The following is a 13,170-nucleotide window of genomic DNA, read 5'->3' as shown; positions in this document are numbered from 1 at the left end:
TTATTTATTAAAATTATTTTTATTTCTACAATTTTTACTTTCTATACAAAGAATTTTTACTTCTATACTAATTTTATTAATTACAAATGCATCTTTTATATATAATAATGGTTTGGTACTAGATTAATTAAATTTGAAGTTTCGTATATTTTTTTTTCAAAATAGTTATTTTAAAGATAATATTATATATAAGTAATAATATGCGTACAATACATTTAATTAATTTAAAACAAGTGTTTCATTTAATATAATATATGTCACAACACTTACACCAAAAGTCACTATATTGGCTCTTCACTACTTTTAACATGCTTGTAGTGTAGCCCTGGACAGCGTGACCGTGCTCGATTTGTTAGCAAGCACATAGTTGGCCACACTGCGAATTCTGTAGGTAATAAACAAAAATTAAAACACTTTTTTTCCTGCAAAAACTTCAACAACAAATATGTAGCAAAAACAAATTGAATTGAAAAGTTGAAAGCAAAAAAGCATCAGCAACATGGAGCGTTTCGCTTTCAAGATCGATGCAGCTCTCAGGGCGAATTTGTACAAGATATGTCGCCTGTGCGGCATTGATAATCCGTCCAAGGTGCCAATATTACCGATGGAGAGCGAGATTATAGATCTGGACGAGCCCAGTTTGAGTCAAAAGGTTTACGAATTGGTTGGCTTCACGGTGAGTCTTTAATCCTTAACAAAGGTGTGGTCGTGGAAAATACACCCCCATTTGTTTTTGTTGCAGGTGTCGCAAGACGACAAAATGCCACAGACAATGTGCAGTTTGTGTGTGGATAAAATCAATGATTTTTTCGAGTTTCGTGAAATGTGCCATGCAACCAACAAACAAACGCGTAAACTGCTGGGCCTGAAACAGGCCGATCCACAAACGGTGAGTGCGAATAATTTAAATATAGAAGCAATGACAATAATTAAACATATCTTGCTTTCGCAGCTGATGGATGTGAAGCCAATCTTTAAGAGCGAACCGCTGCCCACGGGCAATAAGCGTGGTCGTAAACGCAAAACTGATGATAATGCCAAGCCCACAAACAGCAGCGAGTTATCCTTGGATGCAGTTAAGCACGAGCCCGTTGCCTGGCGCAAGAAGCAGCGCCTACAACAGCAACAACTGCTGCCAGCCAGCAAAACTGAGATGTAAGTCAATTAAAGTATACAAATTCAGTTACAAGATAATGTACTGATTACCTGCAGCAAGGAGGAACCCACGGATGCTGATGGCAGCTTACTTGGCAAAAAGCGTCGCAAAGCCAGTTGCAGTGTGTGTAGCGAACGTTTCGCCAGCAAGGAGGAAGCGGAGGAGCACAGGGCCGCAGCGCACGTGCCGTCGATAGCGCGATACTCATGCTATGCCTGCAATCAGACGCACCACAACGCTAGTGACATCAAGGCGCATCAACTGTGGCACAAGCTGTCCAAGACGCCCTACCAGTGTCCCCAGTGTAATGCAAGCGTGGCCAACAATTACGCTTTCACGCGACATTTGCGCGAACACACGCCAACGACGCCAATTGGTTTACTGGTGCTCGATCGCGAGTGTCCGTTGTGTAAGAAGACGTTCTTGACCAACTATTTCTACAATACACATCCGTGTGCCCGGCGCACTCGCAAATGTGGTGGCTGTAGTCGTGCACTCAACACCGAGGTGGCCTATATGCGACACGCGCCGCACTGTCCCAAGATCTATTTGAGTCACTCGAAGCACATAATGCCCGAGGTGGCTGATCACGAGGCGCAAATGCGCATCAAGAACGAGTATGACGTGGACAATGAGGAGAGTCCTGCAATAGAGAATGCAGCGCAATCTGATATGCAACCCGTTGTGGTGCTAGAACGCTTAACATCGCCGCTGCTGCGTGCCTCCCTAGAGCCCAATTCGCTGGGCCGGAACAACGAGCGTGTCTCAACGAAATCCTATTTGAAACGCGTCGATCAGCTGCTCAAGAATACAATGAGCACGCTGGTCAGCATTAAGCATGAGCCCGAGGTGCATATCGATGATACTGGACCGCAGCTGCAACCAGTTGTGGAGCCAACGGAAAGCGAACCGGATGAGGATCCACCCGCTGACTACGATGATTTTCGCAACGATGACAGCGATGACGATGAATCGGCAGCAGCAACAGCACCAGATGACGGTGCACCGTCAGTGGCAACAGCAGCAGATCATGATGCACCAGCAGCGGCAACAGCAGCAGATGATGATGCTGCGCCTGCTGATGCTCCAACAGTGTCTGTCAAACAAGAGATCATCGATGAAGCCTATGAACAGCAGCAGCTAGGCGATGGCGTGCAAATCAAACAAGAGCCGCTCAAGCTTAAGCTTAAAATCACTAAGAATCATGGGCAACTCAATTCATCCATTGTGGACGATGATGACAACGATCTGCAGCTTCAATCCAAGAGCGCCAAAAAGAAAAAGAAGCGAAAGCACAAGGAGCGCTATAGGGAATCGGAAGAAGCAACACCTAGTGCAGAAAATACAGACAATGCAGCTGAGATGCCCGCATCAAGTAGTGCCATGGTTACCATCAAGCAGGAGCGTGTAGACGAAAACTACGAAGATGTGGCACAACAGGCCGAGTTTGAGCCACAAGCCACTGTCATGACGAGTATTCCCATGCTGCAGTTGGAGAGCAGCAGCTTCACCGAAGAGCAGCCAGCAGCAACGAGCAGCAGTCGGGAGCCAGAGACGGAGGATGTGAAACCCAATCGCTTGGAGCTTGATCGTTTGATGCAGATCACGCATATAGCCAGCGGTGTGGCCATGGCCGAGGAAGCAATGCCGACGGAGAGCGCTGTTGAAGCGGTGCCCAATGAAGCACCTGCAGAGAACGCTCCGAAGACCGCTAGGAAATCAACCAGCACAAAATCAACGGCCAGGAAGAGCACAGGTGGCATGTCAAGGGCAGCGCCAAGCTCATCAAGCACACCTGCGGTGGAAATGCAGCTGCCACAAATTGTGGCAGTGGAAAGTGGTGCAACGATGCCTTTTAATATCGCTATTAAACCGGAGCCACTTAATCGTGGCTATGCGGATGAGCATGAAGAGCAGACGGAGCAGGAGCAGATGGCAGAGGCAACTAGTGAGATTAATCACAATGAGAAAGTCGACGAGGAAGCTGCCTATATCAACAATTTGGATTTGAGCAATGTGGTTATTAAGCAGGAGAAGGATTTGCACATTTCCGATGTGGATATCAATGGCAGCGAAGCGGACAACTTGCAGTGCAATGGTTCACGTGCTAGCGAGGAAAGTGATGATGACGACGACGATGATGATGACAGCGCTTCGTCAGCCGATGAGGCAGAGGAGAATATGGATACGTACGAAGAGCAGGACGAGCGCATTTATCAAGAAATAGAGCTCCCACCTTTGGAAGAGCAAGCGGCAGTTGAAAATGCCGAAGTAGAGGAACACTGCGAGTCGGAGCAGATGCAAGTGGAACCAGAAAATACTTCAGTGCTGGAAGAAGCGACAGAAAGAGCCCTAGAGCAGCCACAGGAGCCACAAATGGAACCACAGGTGGCAGAATCAGAGAAATTAGAGTCGCAGCCGATGCAAGTCGAGTCAGGGCCTGAGAATGAGAATGTGGAAAATGTCGAAGGCACAGCAATCACCGCAGTAGAAGCAACTGCAATTCTTGAGTCCTCTGCAGAAGAGGAGAAGTCAATTGCAGCAGAGGAAACGCCACCAGCAGCTCAACCTGAGCCAGAATTGGCGCCAAGCAGCGCGCCCGCCTTTAACTTTGTCATCACCAGCGTTTGCAGCCAAGCAGAGGAAACGTTGCCAGTTGATGAACCGCAAACTCCAGAGAAGAGCAGCCACAGTGAAGAGAATGTCACCTGCCCCGAGGTTAACCTAAGTGCGCCCAAAGAAAGCGAAACGCTGGCGCAGCCATTCTTTGACCCATCTAGCACCTCAACCAACTACAATTGCGATGAGGAGCAGCAAAATGTGCTTAACCATGAGTTGTCCGCCACGGAACAGGCGGAGGAGCAACTTGCGCTACCGGCAGTCGAAGAGCAGCAGGAAGTGGAGGCAGGAACCTCAAGTGCAACTCCTAGCTGCAGTGAGAATGCGTCGAGTGCCAATGAAGAGACTGAGAATCGCATCAATGAGCAGCAGCAAGAGCATCAGCGGCACGAGCGTCAACAGCAACAGCAGCGCTGTGAGATTAACGATGATTCCAATATCAATGAAATTGCCGAGAACAATAACAACGCCAACATTGAACGTGAACTTAATGACGATGCGAATGTGGCTCCTCAGGAAAACCGTAATATCTAAGCTAGTTAACACATAGGATTATTAACTTAAAATGAACATACATTATATATGTTATCCTCTTGTAGTCGCCATACCCGTTACTCCCCTGTAAATACTACATATACATATTGTCACTCAAGTCCTCATCGCAAAAAACTAAACCACAAAAAAAAAAAACAACTTACGTTACCAAATTCGAATAAAATACAGTAAAAAGTAAATGGTAAATCCTTAGTTATATTAAGTTAGATATACACAACTTTATTTACGTAAATTACATAAATTAATGGCTTATATAATACAATAGATTATCTCTATATATATATATAATATAAGTATATATAGAATACATGTACGTATATGTATTTAAATACACAAATCGCACAAAAACCTTTCGACTCTTTATCCAATATTTTTTTAACACACACAGATTGATTCACAAAAAGGATTCACGCTCAAGTAATTTCAATATTCATACAACATATAGAATGAAATGACTACGTTTTGTTTTATTGTTTATAATTATGTAATTATTATTTTGCATTTTATGCAATAACTAACTAAAAAGCATTAATACTTAGTTCTTGGGTCGAAAATAAAATGTCATAGTTTTAAAGATGAAGTTAGAAGCTTCTTTGCAAGAAGCGACAGGAAGCATTAGGTTTTTCGTTTTTGGAAAAAGGGATTAAATAACATAAATTTTCACACATTATTATTTTGTTAAGAATTAGCTAATTATTGAAATGTTTTTATAAATTGTTTTGTTGAGCAAAATTTTTTAATAATAAATTTGTTAATTTATTTCGCAACTTGATTAGTTATTGGGAAGTTAATATTGTAATTTGAATTATATATATATTTAAATATTTTGCTTGTTATTTATAGGCAAATTTGATACTTATGCAATCAGTTAGTTTCGATCTTCAGTTCGCGCATTTGTCTAGATTATGTTAAAGGGAACGCATATAGCTCTCTACAAGAGTAGTTTAGTTAATAGTTTTCCCATTGGCCTAGGCTAGTCATTTAGGCACATTTTCATTAAAAATTTTCTTAGGTCTCATCATACAGACTTTGCTTCGGATTGTTGTGTATAGTGGGGTGTTAATTTGGGTCTATATCAATTTCTTTCATTTCTGTTTTTTGGCACATCTCTCTGAAGAAGTTAAGTGTAGATATACATATATAAGGTTATTGTTGTGGCAATACATTGTTTGTATATATGCATACATAAATATAGATATATATATATATTGTATATATACTTCTTTGCTTTATGATTTGATCTTTTGATTACGCCTTTTGAGCAAATTGAAGGTAAGGGGTAAGGATATGCAAATGTGATTTTCATAAAACGCAAAGTCTTTGCTATTAATTATTGTGGTTATTAACTTGTGGTTTTCTTGCCTTTGTTTCTTTTGTTTACACTTTAAAATATTAAATTAAAGAGGTATGAAAATTCACTAAAACGGTATGTACAGCGATTTATCTGGACGATAAATCTAAAATGCCAAAGCACAAAATTAAATTATTGCTTTTATATTTGGAATAATTTTGCCACATCCATCGTCTCATCTTTTTTGTTTGTTTGTCTAGGCTTCATATATTTGCCTAGGTGCAAATTTACTCGGACCAATCATTGTCTGAGCTAGTGCTACTCTCCTCATCGTCCGAGTGCATCACAGTGCCACGTGCCGCCAACGCACGACGCAGTGCATCGGCCAAAGCATCGGTGCCGCCGGTGCCATCGTCACTGACACGTTGTTCAGCCAATTTGCGTTCCGTCACCGGTTTCAGTGCGTAACCCTCGCGTATCTGACCCAATAGATTATCACGCAGATCACCACCGGAGGCGGGGCTTGCATTGCTGTGGTCCACAGCCTGCAACAAAGAATAACGATTAGCTTTGAAAATGAGTATTAAATATATGCTACTCACCTTAAGCATTTTGCCCTTGCGTATCTCATCCATGAGCGCACTGCGTGAATCCGTTTCCACGGGCACAGGCGCTTTGCTGGCCTGAACTGGTGCTAGATTGGTTGCAATGACGGGTATTTCAGCTACGGGCATTGGTGGCGGTGGTGGTGGTGCAACCGCTGGCGGAGGTGGTGGCGGTGGTGGTGGCTGTAATAATACCAGATATATCTATTAGTAATCTGACCAATAAGAAACCAAGGCTTAGTAACTTACCGCTGCTGCAGGCGGAGAGACCGTTGGTGGCGGCGGCGGTGGCGCCGTAGTGATGGGTGGCGGTCTGCTAGGTGGCGCCGGTGCACGTGAAGCGCCAGGTGCCGTTGACGGCAACGGCGGCGGCGGTTGTCGAGCCGGCGGTGGCGGCGGCGCACTTCTTTGGTTGCCATTCTGTGACTGTAAAGCAAGAAAAAGCCATAAGATTAAGAGCAAAGAAGTGGAAAAGCTACGGACGATATTAAAAAGAATGATTTTCTGGTATAAACATCTTCAGCACACCTCAAATTATTCTTAACAGAACTATTAACATTTACATTACAGTTGAGTATGTTTAGTTAATAGAGTCTTCAAATGCTAAATAGCGAGCAGCTATAATTAATGAGCATCCGGTTGTACTTACATGATGAGCTTGGCGACTGGGCACCGGCGGCGGCATATGCGCTGTTGGCTGCGTGGGCGATTCAATCTCCTCCTGCTTGACCGAATCCAGCACATTATTGCTCTTAATAAAGTCATAGATGAATGCACGGGTATCGCGATCATTTAGCTCCGACTCTGAGACACCCGCCTTGGCAAAGAAATCGGTTAGCACTTTATCGTTCTCATTGCCAGTCAGATCGAAACCCTTGTCTGCATTCCAGCCCACATGACTGATGTGCACGAAATTTGTCGGCTGACTGATGTCCGCTTTGGTGACTTTATACTTCCGCTTCTTATCCTTGCCACCCGATCCACCGCTCAGTCCAAAGTTGGTGGACAAGAAGTTTTTCGTTGGCGCCGGCGTTGGAGCCGCTGGTGCCAGCGTCACCGAGCCAATCTTATTGTTGCGCAACTGCACGGTATTGCCATCCAAGGCGGATGCGCCTCGGTTCTGTTGAATTGAAGGTGGCCGCGCAGGTTCGCGTGGCAGCGGCGCTGTTGGCGCATTGGGCGCTTGTTGCGCCTTTTGGCGATTGCGTTTCTCCTGGCGCTTGCGATTGCGCGTCTCGAGGGTGGCGTCCACCATCTGAAAGAACGAATCGCATTCATCCTCGGAGACAAAGTTCAATCCCACGTAGCCATCCTAGAAGAAGAGTGGTAGACATTGTCATTGAAAGATTATAAATGTAATGCTTCACAGTTGCAGTTCAGACTTTTTCAGTTTATCGATTAAGTTCTGAATTTAAAATTAGTTGTTATCGAGAAATCGTACATTCAAAGTTAACGATTATCGATAAATTTGTAATTATGGCTTTATGTTCCGGAATTTCACGAGTCATCCAGGTTGAATTTAGTTTGCAAAAATAGCTTAGCAATTCTCATAGGCGGATTACGCAAAAGCAATATGGTTTTGCAATTTAAGTAGAATTTATGTTTGTTTTTAAATATCGCGCACCAGTTTATTTTAATTTATTTTACTTACGTTGCCTTCAAAAGTGAGCAGGAAGGGTCGCGATTTCACAATCTTCATGCCATCGTAGATCTCATGCTCCCAGATCAGTTCATTCCTGATGAGGCAATAGGCACGCAGGAAATACGAACGTATGGCGCTGTCCTTAACAAAGCACACGACTCCCGTATGCTTCTTCTTCCAGTGCGAGTGGGCGCTGCCCTCCGTTTTGTAGATCTGCACAACGGCAGTGTTGAGTGACTGCAAAAATGAGAGCAATCGATTGTCATCGATTATTAAATGTCACTATTGCGTTATCATCATCATCATCATCGTAATCATCGACCCATCCCAAATTATTACAGTTAGAGCTCCAGTTCCCATACAGATTATCTAATCGAATAGCAGCAGCAACGAAAAACGGTTACCTTCAGTTTGCGCCTCATTTGAATGCAGTGGCCAAAGACTGTGAACTGTCGCGTTCGAGTTGAGAAACTCATCTGACTTTCAGTTTCGCGCTTTGCGACCGTCTTGCTGTCCGCGTCTATGGCCAATACGCAAATGTTTGCTTATTTGAATACCGATTAGCCACATTCACGACGACATCGACAACCACATCCATCCACTGACATCCACATTCACACATCGACATCCAACATCAGCGCATTTCATTCAAACTGTCATTCAACTGCAAGTTGCCATCACTAATCTGACCGCTTAAGATGGCCAGCACGTACTTCAGAGAAGCGCGCAGCCACAGGCCACGGCCCAAGCTTTGTGGACTCCATCTAGTTGCTAGTTTTGAGTAGACTTGCACAACACAAACACACATTCATACTTTATTATTCTTCTGTCTCAAATGCGCAACGGAAATGCATTGCGTCTGATTTAAGACTTCGTTTTTATTGGCAGCGCAGGAAATGCAGGCGACAACACGGCCGCAAAACTGCCGCAATTTAAATCCTTGCCAAATGTCATGTGGCGCCATAAAATAAAACAGTCTCAAGGATTGGCAATCAAGCAGAACTCAAGCTGAACTTAAACTCTACAGTGTTAACATTCCACTTAACAGCTGTAAAGTGAAATTTTTAGAGCTTAGAAGATGTTAGAGCTGCGGTGTTAATTAAGCTGTTCGTTCGAGTCTCCGCTTTGTAGACTCTGAAATGCCGTTAATTGGCCATAAGTCAAATAAATATTTGGTAACTACAAAGATTTTTGACAAACAGATTTCTTACATTCATACTCCATTTACTATGTACATACATATTCGCAAATGAGTTAATTATCTAACAATTTAATTGCAAATAAATAAAATGCAAAGAATAAAATTATAGTAGACAAATAGAGTAAAACGTTCAAGAGCATGTCTACTACAATATTCAATATTTGTTGGATTGGCCATGGCCGTAACACTTGACATTTAGCCAAAAATATAAAAAAAAGTGATGGCCATGACCAGGTCGCGTGCCGGCGCCAACAGCAGCAGCAGCAGCAATCTCACTAATTGATGGAACATTTGTCGCATTGGGCGGCGCTGCAAAGAATGCCGATAGCTACAATTCTCAACCCTATCGTTTATCGATGGATCTCTCTTTCGCTCTCTCTGTCTCTCTTTTTGACCTCTGAAAGAGACATTCACAATGATGTCGATGTTAATGTGTTTGTCTTGCCCACGCGGCGCAAGTGCGAAATTGTGAACACATTTGAATTTTTATTGATGTTTAAGCTTATGTGTGTTTGTAAGTGTATGTAGTGACTTTGTATGTGTGTGGACATAAGTAGCATTGTAAAATGATGTCTTGCCTTCTATGTACATGGTACAAGCAGCTAGCTTGTTGTTTCTTGCCAAAGCATAAAAATCGATGGCAACGTCAACCGAACGACAACAACAAATAACTGGACGACCCAGCTCAGCTTGGCTAAGACCGCTCTGCTCTTTTGTGGGGTGTGTAGAGGGCCAAACCAGCAGCAAAGCAATGGAGCGCATTAAAGCCCAGTTACAACAACAACAACAGCAATAACAATAACAACAAAGCAGTAGCGTCTGCAAACGGCAACAGTTCAAAACAGACAAAAGGCAAAACAGACATAAACAGCAATTAGAAAGTCCAGTTTCCAGTTGGCAAACGTACAAAAATATGCGTTAAATAAGTTTATACAAATAAATGCGAACAAATGAGCGACAAATGAACTGCTGCAACAACAGCAATAACAATAACAGCAAGTGAGGTAATTCTGTGTTTGGCTTTAGCGTTATCACATGCTGACGACTGCACCACAACGACGACTGCGACGTCAACTGCAGCAGCAGCGCAGCAGCAGCGACTGCGTTTGGAGACTTGCGCGACTGTTGCGGCTGCTGTGTCATCAACCACAGTCAGAGCAATGGGGGCGAAATGGGCGTGTACAACAAGTTATTTGCACAACTGTAACTAATATTAATAATTTAAATGTAATGCTGCAGATAATGACGTACTTGAGGTAAAGTAAAATAAAGTAAAATCAATGCGACACAGCATTAGTTTTTTATTTAGATTAAGAACTTTAGTCAAGTTTCTTATGCTTGTGTGAAATCGATACATAGTTATCGGTCGGTTAAATAAATTTCATTCAGCAAATCGATAACGGAGAGATTAAACCGTTAACTGTTAGCAACGTATTAACTAGAGGTCAAAAACCGGCACATAGCGTAATATAGTGTATTTGGCAAGTCGAATAAAAACGAATTGCTTATTTTTAACGTTCGCAAAAAGCTTTAAAAAGCATTTTAAATGTTTGTCAATGGAAAGTCGAAAATTAGCAAAGCGTGAATTACAATTAAAAACAAACAAACAACTTTTACATATCGTGTCAGTATAATAATTATGATCATAGCCATAAGTACAATGTAAGTATAGCGTTTTCGCTTTATATGCAGTGTAATATTGTAATATTTGGCCAGTGTAGAAAATTCTCTAGTATTGGCCAAGTTGCAACAGACGTTCTTTTTGCTGTTATCAACAATCGTTTTCATGTAGTTGGCATTGGGTGGACAGGCAGTTGGTTTGGAATGAAGTAATGGGAGAGTACGCGATAAGATAAAGTGTGTTCCATTATTTGTTCTTTAGCATTTATCAATTGCAAAACCTTATCAACTTTTTGAAATTCTTAAAGTGCTATGAATGTTGTTGTTGCGTCGGTGGTTTCTTGGCAATTTTGTGAGCCGAAACGGCTTTAAAAATAAATGAGTATCGAAAAAGTGAATTTTGCGTATGACTTGGCACTCAAATCCACGAATTACTGATAACAAGCGGATTCCTGTAAAAGTATACCATCATATTTGCGTTTCAAATAATGTATGAACCCAAAAAAAATGTACAGGCGAATCAAATACTTTCAAGGTTCTGCAACACCGTTTCAATCGGCACAGTGCATTAACATTATTGCAGCATTAGGTGATACTTGAGCTACTGCTGACGACATTTGCAGCCGCAGGAAATGGTTTATCAAGCTGATGAATATAGAACACACACACACAGACATAGTGTGCTTCCGATAAACGAAACCTATCGAAATAGGCTGCGCTCTGATATTGTGTATGTAAATCAAGGTTGGCAAATTTTTACATGTAGATGAACGCATTTGGATGCGTGCAAAACGATATATAAGCCAAGGTTGCAAATTGTTTAATTTGCATCTAATGAATTTGTAATCGTAAGCATAATTAAATTGAAATTGTCATCGATAATACATAAGCGAACTACAACTCCCTTTCATATGACGCATTTGCGTAAAGTTACATTAATCATACATATGGATTAATCACTCATTTACTATAACATGAAAGTATAAATAAATGAATGTTGAAACAAATATAAATAAAAAGTACCCCTTCAGATTGAATATATGTTAAATGTGATGACGACTCACCTGACACTTTCTCCCCAATAACTGAAATACAGCATAATTCTCATCGGACGTCAGCTGTGAGCTTGGGGTATTGTTTTTGGGTCGCGGCAGCCCCGCTGCCTGCTGACCGTCCTGTGACCTCATCAGGCTGCTGCTGTTCGACGTGCTGATCATTTATGCGGCGGCGCAGCGGCTTATTTAGCTGTATTCATAACGATAAATACATACAACATTTGCGTTTTATTGTTGAGTCGCACACAATAATATTTAAATAACGTTTTACAAAAAAACCAAAATTAAAGCAAACAACACAATGCATTAATTGAATGAAAAATGCCAAAACAAAAACAAACCAAATCACAGTTATTGCGAAAAATTTGGTCAACTGGATTTATTGTTTCTTTTCTTTTTTTCTCGTTTTTTGTATATGAATGAAAAACACACAAATCACGGGCGCGACGAGAGCAGACGAAAGGTAGCGACCGCAATGGTGACAACAACACACAGCGACTACTAAAGCGACATCGACTGAATATTGTTTAAGGTTGAGTCACAGTTTTAGCCCGAGTATCAGTTCAGTTAGCTCAGCCAGCTGCTTCACTACAAAAACAAACGTGGGCAATGCTGTTTTGCCGTTGCCGTTTGCTGTTTTGCTGCCTTTTTGGCCCTTATCTTTGGCAATACCACTGTCACTGATTAGCTACGCATGTATCTACACACACACATTCATACAACACATAGATATGCGTTATGTCTGGGTATGTGTGTGAGTTATTTAACAAATACACTTGGGGAGTTCACTTTGGCGAGCCATAAAAACGCGTCAACTGAAGATGATGACTGTCAATGCGCACAACACCAACAACAACAACAGCTAGCAACAGCAACAACAACACCTGTCTGCTGTGCTGCCCTCTCAGTCCAGGTGGGGTAAAAATGTAAATAGACGCTGGCTCGCTTGAAAATAGTCAAGAGACTTCACTGCGTTTTTTTTTTTGTGAGGGGGGCTCAAGGTTGTTTCAGCGTTGTTGTTGGCGTTGCATCGCTGCCATGTCGCGTCGTTCTCGGTTTCGTTTGTGTCCACCAGCACATTTAATAATCATTGATTTTTTTTGCGCATGAATTTGTTTTGTCACTATTTTAATTTCTGCTCACTCGTTGCTCTGGCTGCTTTTCGCTGCTTTGGTTTGATGTTTTTTTTTGTAATAAAAATCTTAAAATACCAGCGAAGTGAGACCGCAGACTGTATACACTGAAATGCGCAATAATGGAGTTACCATCAATTCGATATAACACAAAGCCCACAAATTTATCGCAGTCATATTTATCGATAGCCAAGTGTGCCACACTTTGAAGCCGTGAATTAAAACAACGCCAAGTTTCGTCCGAGATGGCGGTTATTGGAAACTACACGCTAATTTCAAATGGGATAAGCTAA

General features: G+C 42.1%; 2 protein-coding genes across 3 annotated transcripts; one reads left to right on the top strand and one right to left on the bottom strand.

The window, feature by feature from the left end:
* Positions 1-380: 380 nt before the first annotated feature.
* On the top strand, positions 381-4,585 carry LOC117573385 (nucleolar protein dao-5). The gene is made up of 4 exons (XM_034256580.2): positions 381-676; positions 743-889; positions 953-1,155; positions 1,213-4,585. The coding sequence occupies exons 1-4, from the start codon at positions 500-502 to the stop codon at positions 4,307-4,309; spliced, it is 3,624 nt and encodes a 1,207-aa protein (XP_034112471.1). The 5' UTR covers positions 381-499; the 3' UTR covers positions 4,310-4,585.
* A 205-nt stretch (positions 4,586-4,790) lies between these two features.
* Positions 4,791-12,994, bottom strand: LOC117573393 (actin nucleation-promoting factor WASL). Of its 2 annotated transcripts, XM_034256593.2 has the most exons (7): positions 12,888-12,994; positions 11,754-11,934; positions 7,878-8,105; positions 6,876-7,538; positions 6,476-6,652; positions 6,224-6,409; positions 4,791-6,166 (listed from the first exon to the last, which is right to left on the bottom strand). In XM_034256593.2, exons 2-7 carry the CDS (start codon positions 11,904-11,906, stop codon positions 5,909-5,911), a joined length of 1,665 nt encoding a protein of 554 aa, XP_034112484.1. In that variant the 5' UTR covers positions 11,907-11,934; positions 12,888-12,994; the 3' UTR covers positions 4,791-5,908. The 2 variants fall into 2 exon arrangements, with proteins under 2 accessions (XP_034112484.1, XP_034112487.1); XM_034256596.2 differs by lacking the exon at positions 12,888-12,994 and having other exon boundaries at positions 11,754-12,059.
* Positions 12,995-13,170: the final 176 nt, after the last annotated feature.

Source organism: Drosophila albomicans, chromosome 2R (genome assembly GCF_009650485.2).
Source record: "Drosophila albomicans strain 15112-1751.03 chromosome 2R, ASM965048v2, whole genome shotgun sequence".
Lineage (NCBI taxonomy): Eukaryota > Metazoa > Arthropoda > Insecta > Diptera > Drosophilidae > Drosophila > Drosophila albomicans.
Note: the sequence above shows the minus strand (reverse complement) of the source record. Positions and strands in the feature narration are given on the sequence as shown.

Bases quoted from the DNA above. Each gene is read 5' to 3' on its own strand.
- LOC117573385 (XM_034256580.2), top strand. From the start codon at position 500: ATGGAGCGTTTCGCTTTCAAGATCGATGCAGCTCTCAGGGCGAATTTG. The intron at 677-742 runs GTGAGTCTTTAA...TTTTTGTTGCAG, and splicing joins ACGAATTGGTTGGCTTCACG to GTGTCGCAAGACGACAAAAT. The intron at 890-952 runs GTGAGTGCGAAT...TTGCTTTCGCAG, and splicing joins AACAGGCCGATCCACAAACG to CTGATGGATGTGAAGCCAAT.
- LOC117573393 (XM_034256593.2), bottom strand. From the start codon at position 11,906: ATGATCAGCACGTCGAACAGCAGCAGCCTGATGAGGTCACAGGACGGT. The intron at 8,106-11,753 runs GTGAGTCGTCAT...TCATTTTTGCAG, and splicing joins TATTGGGGAGAAAGTGTCAG to TCACTCAACACTGCCGTTGT. The intron at 6,653-6,875 runs GTAAGTACAACC...CTTGCTTTACAG, and splicing joins CCAGTCGCCAAGCTCATCAT to TCACAGAATGGCAACCAAAG.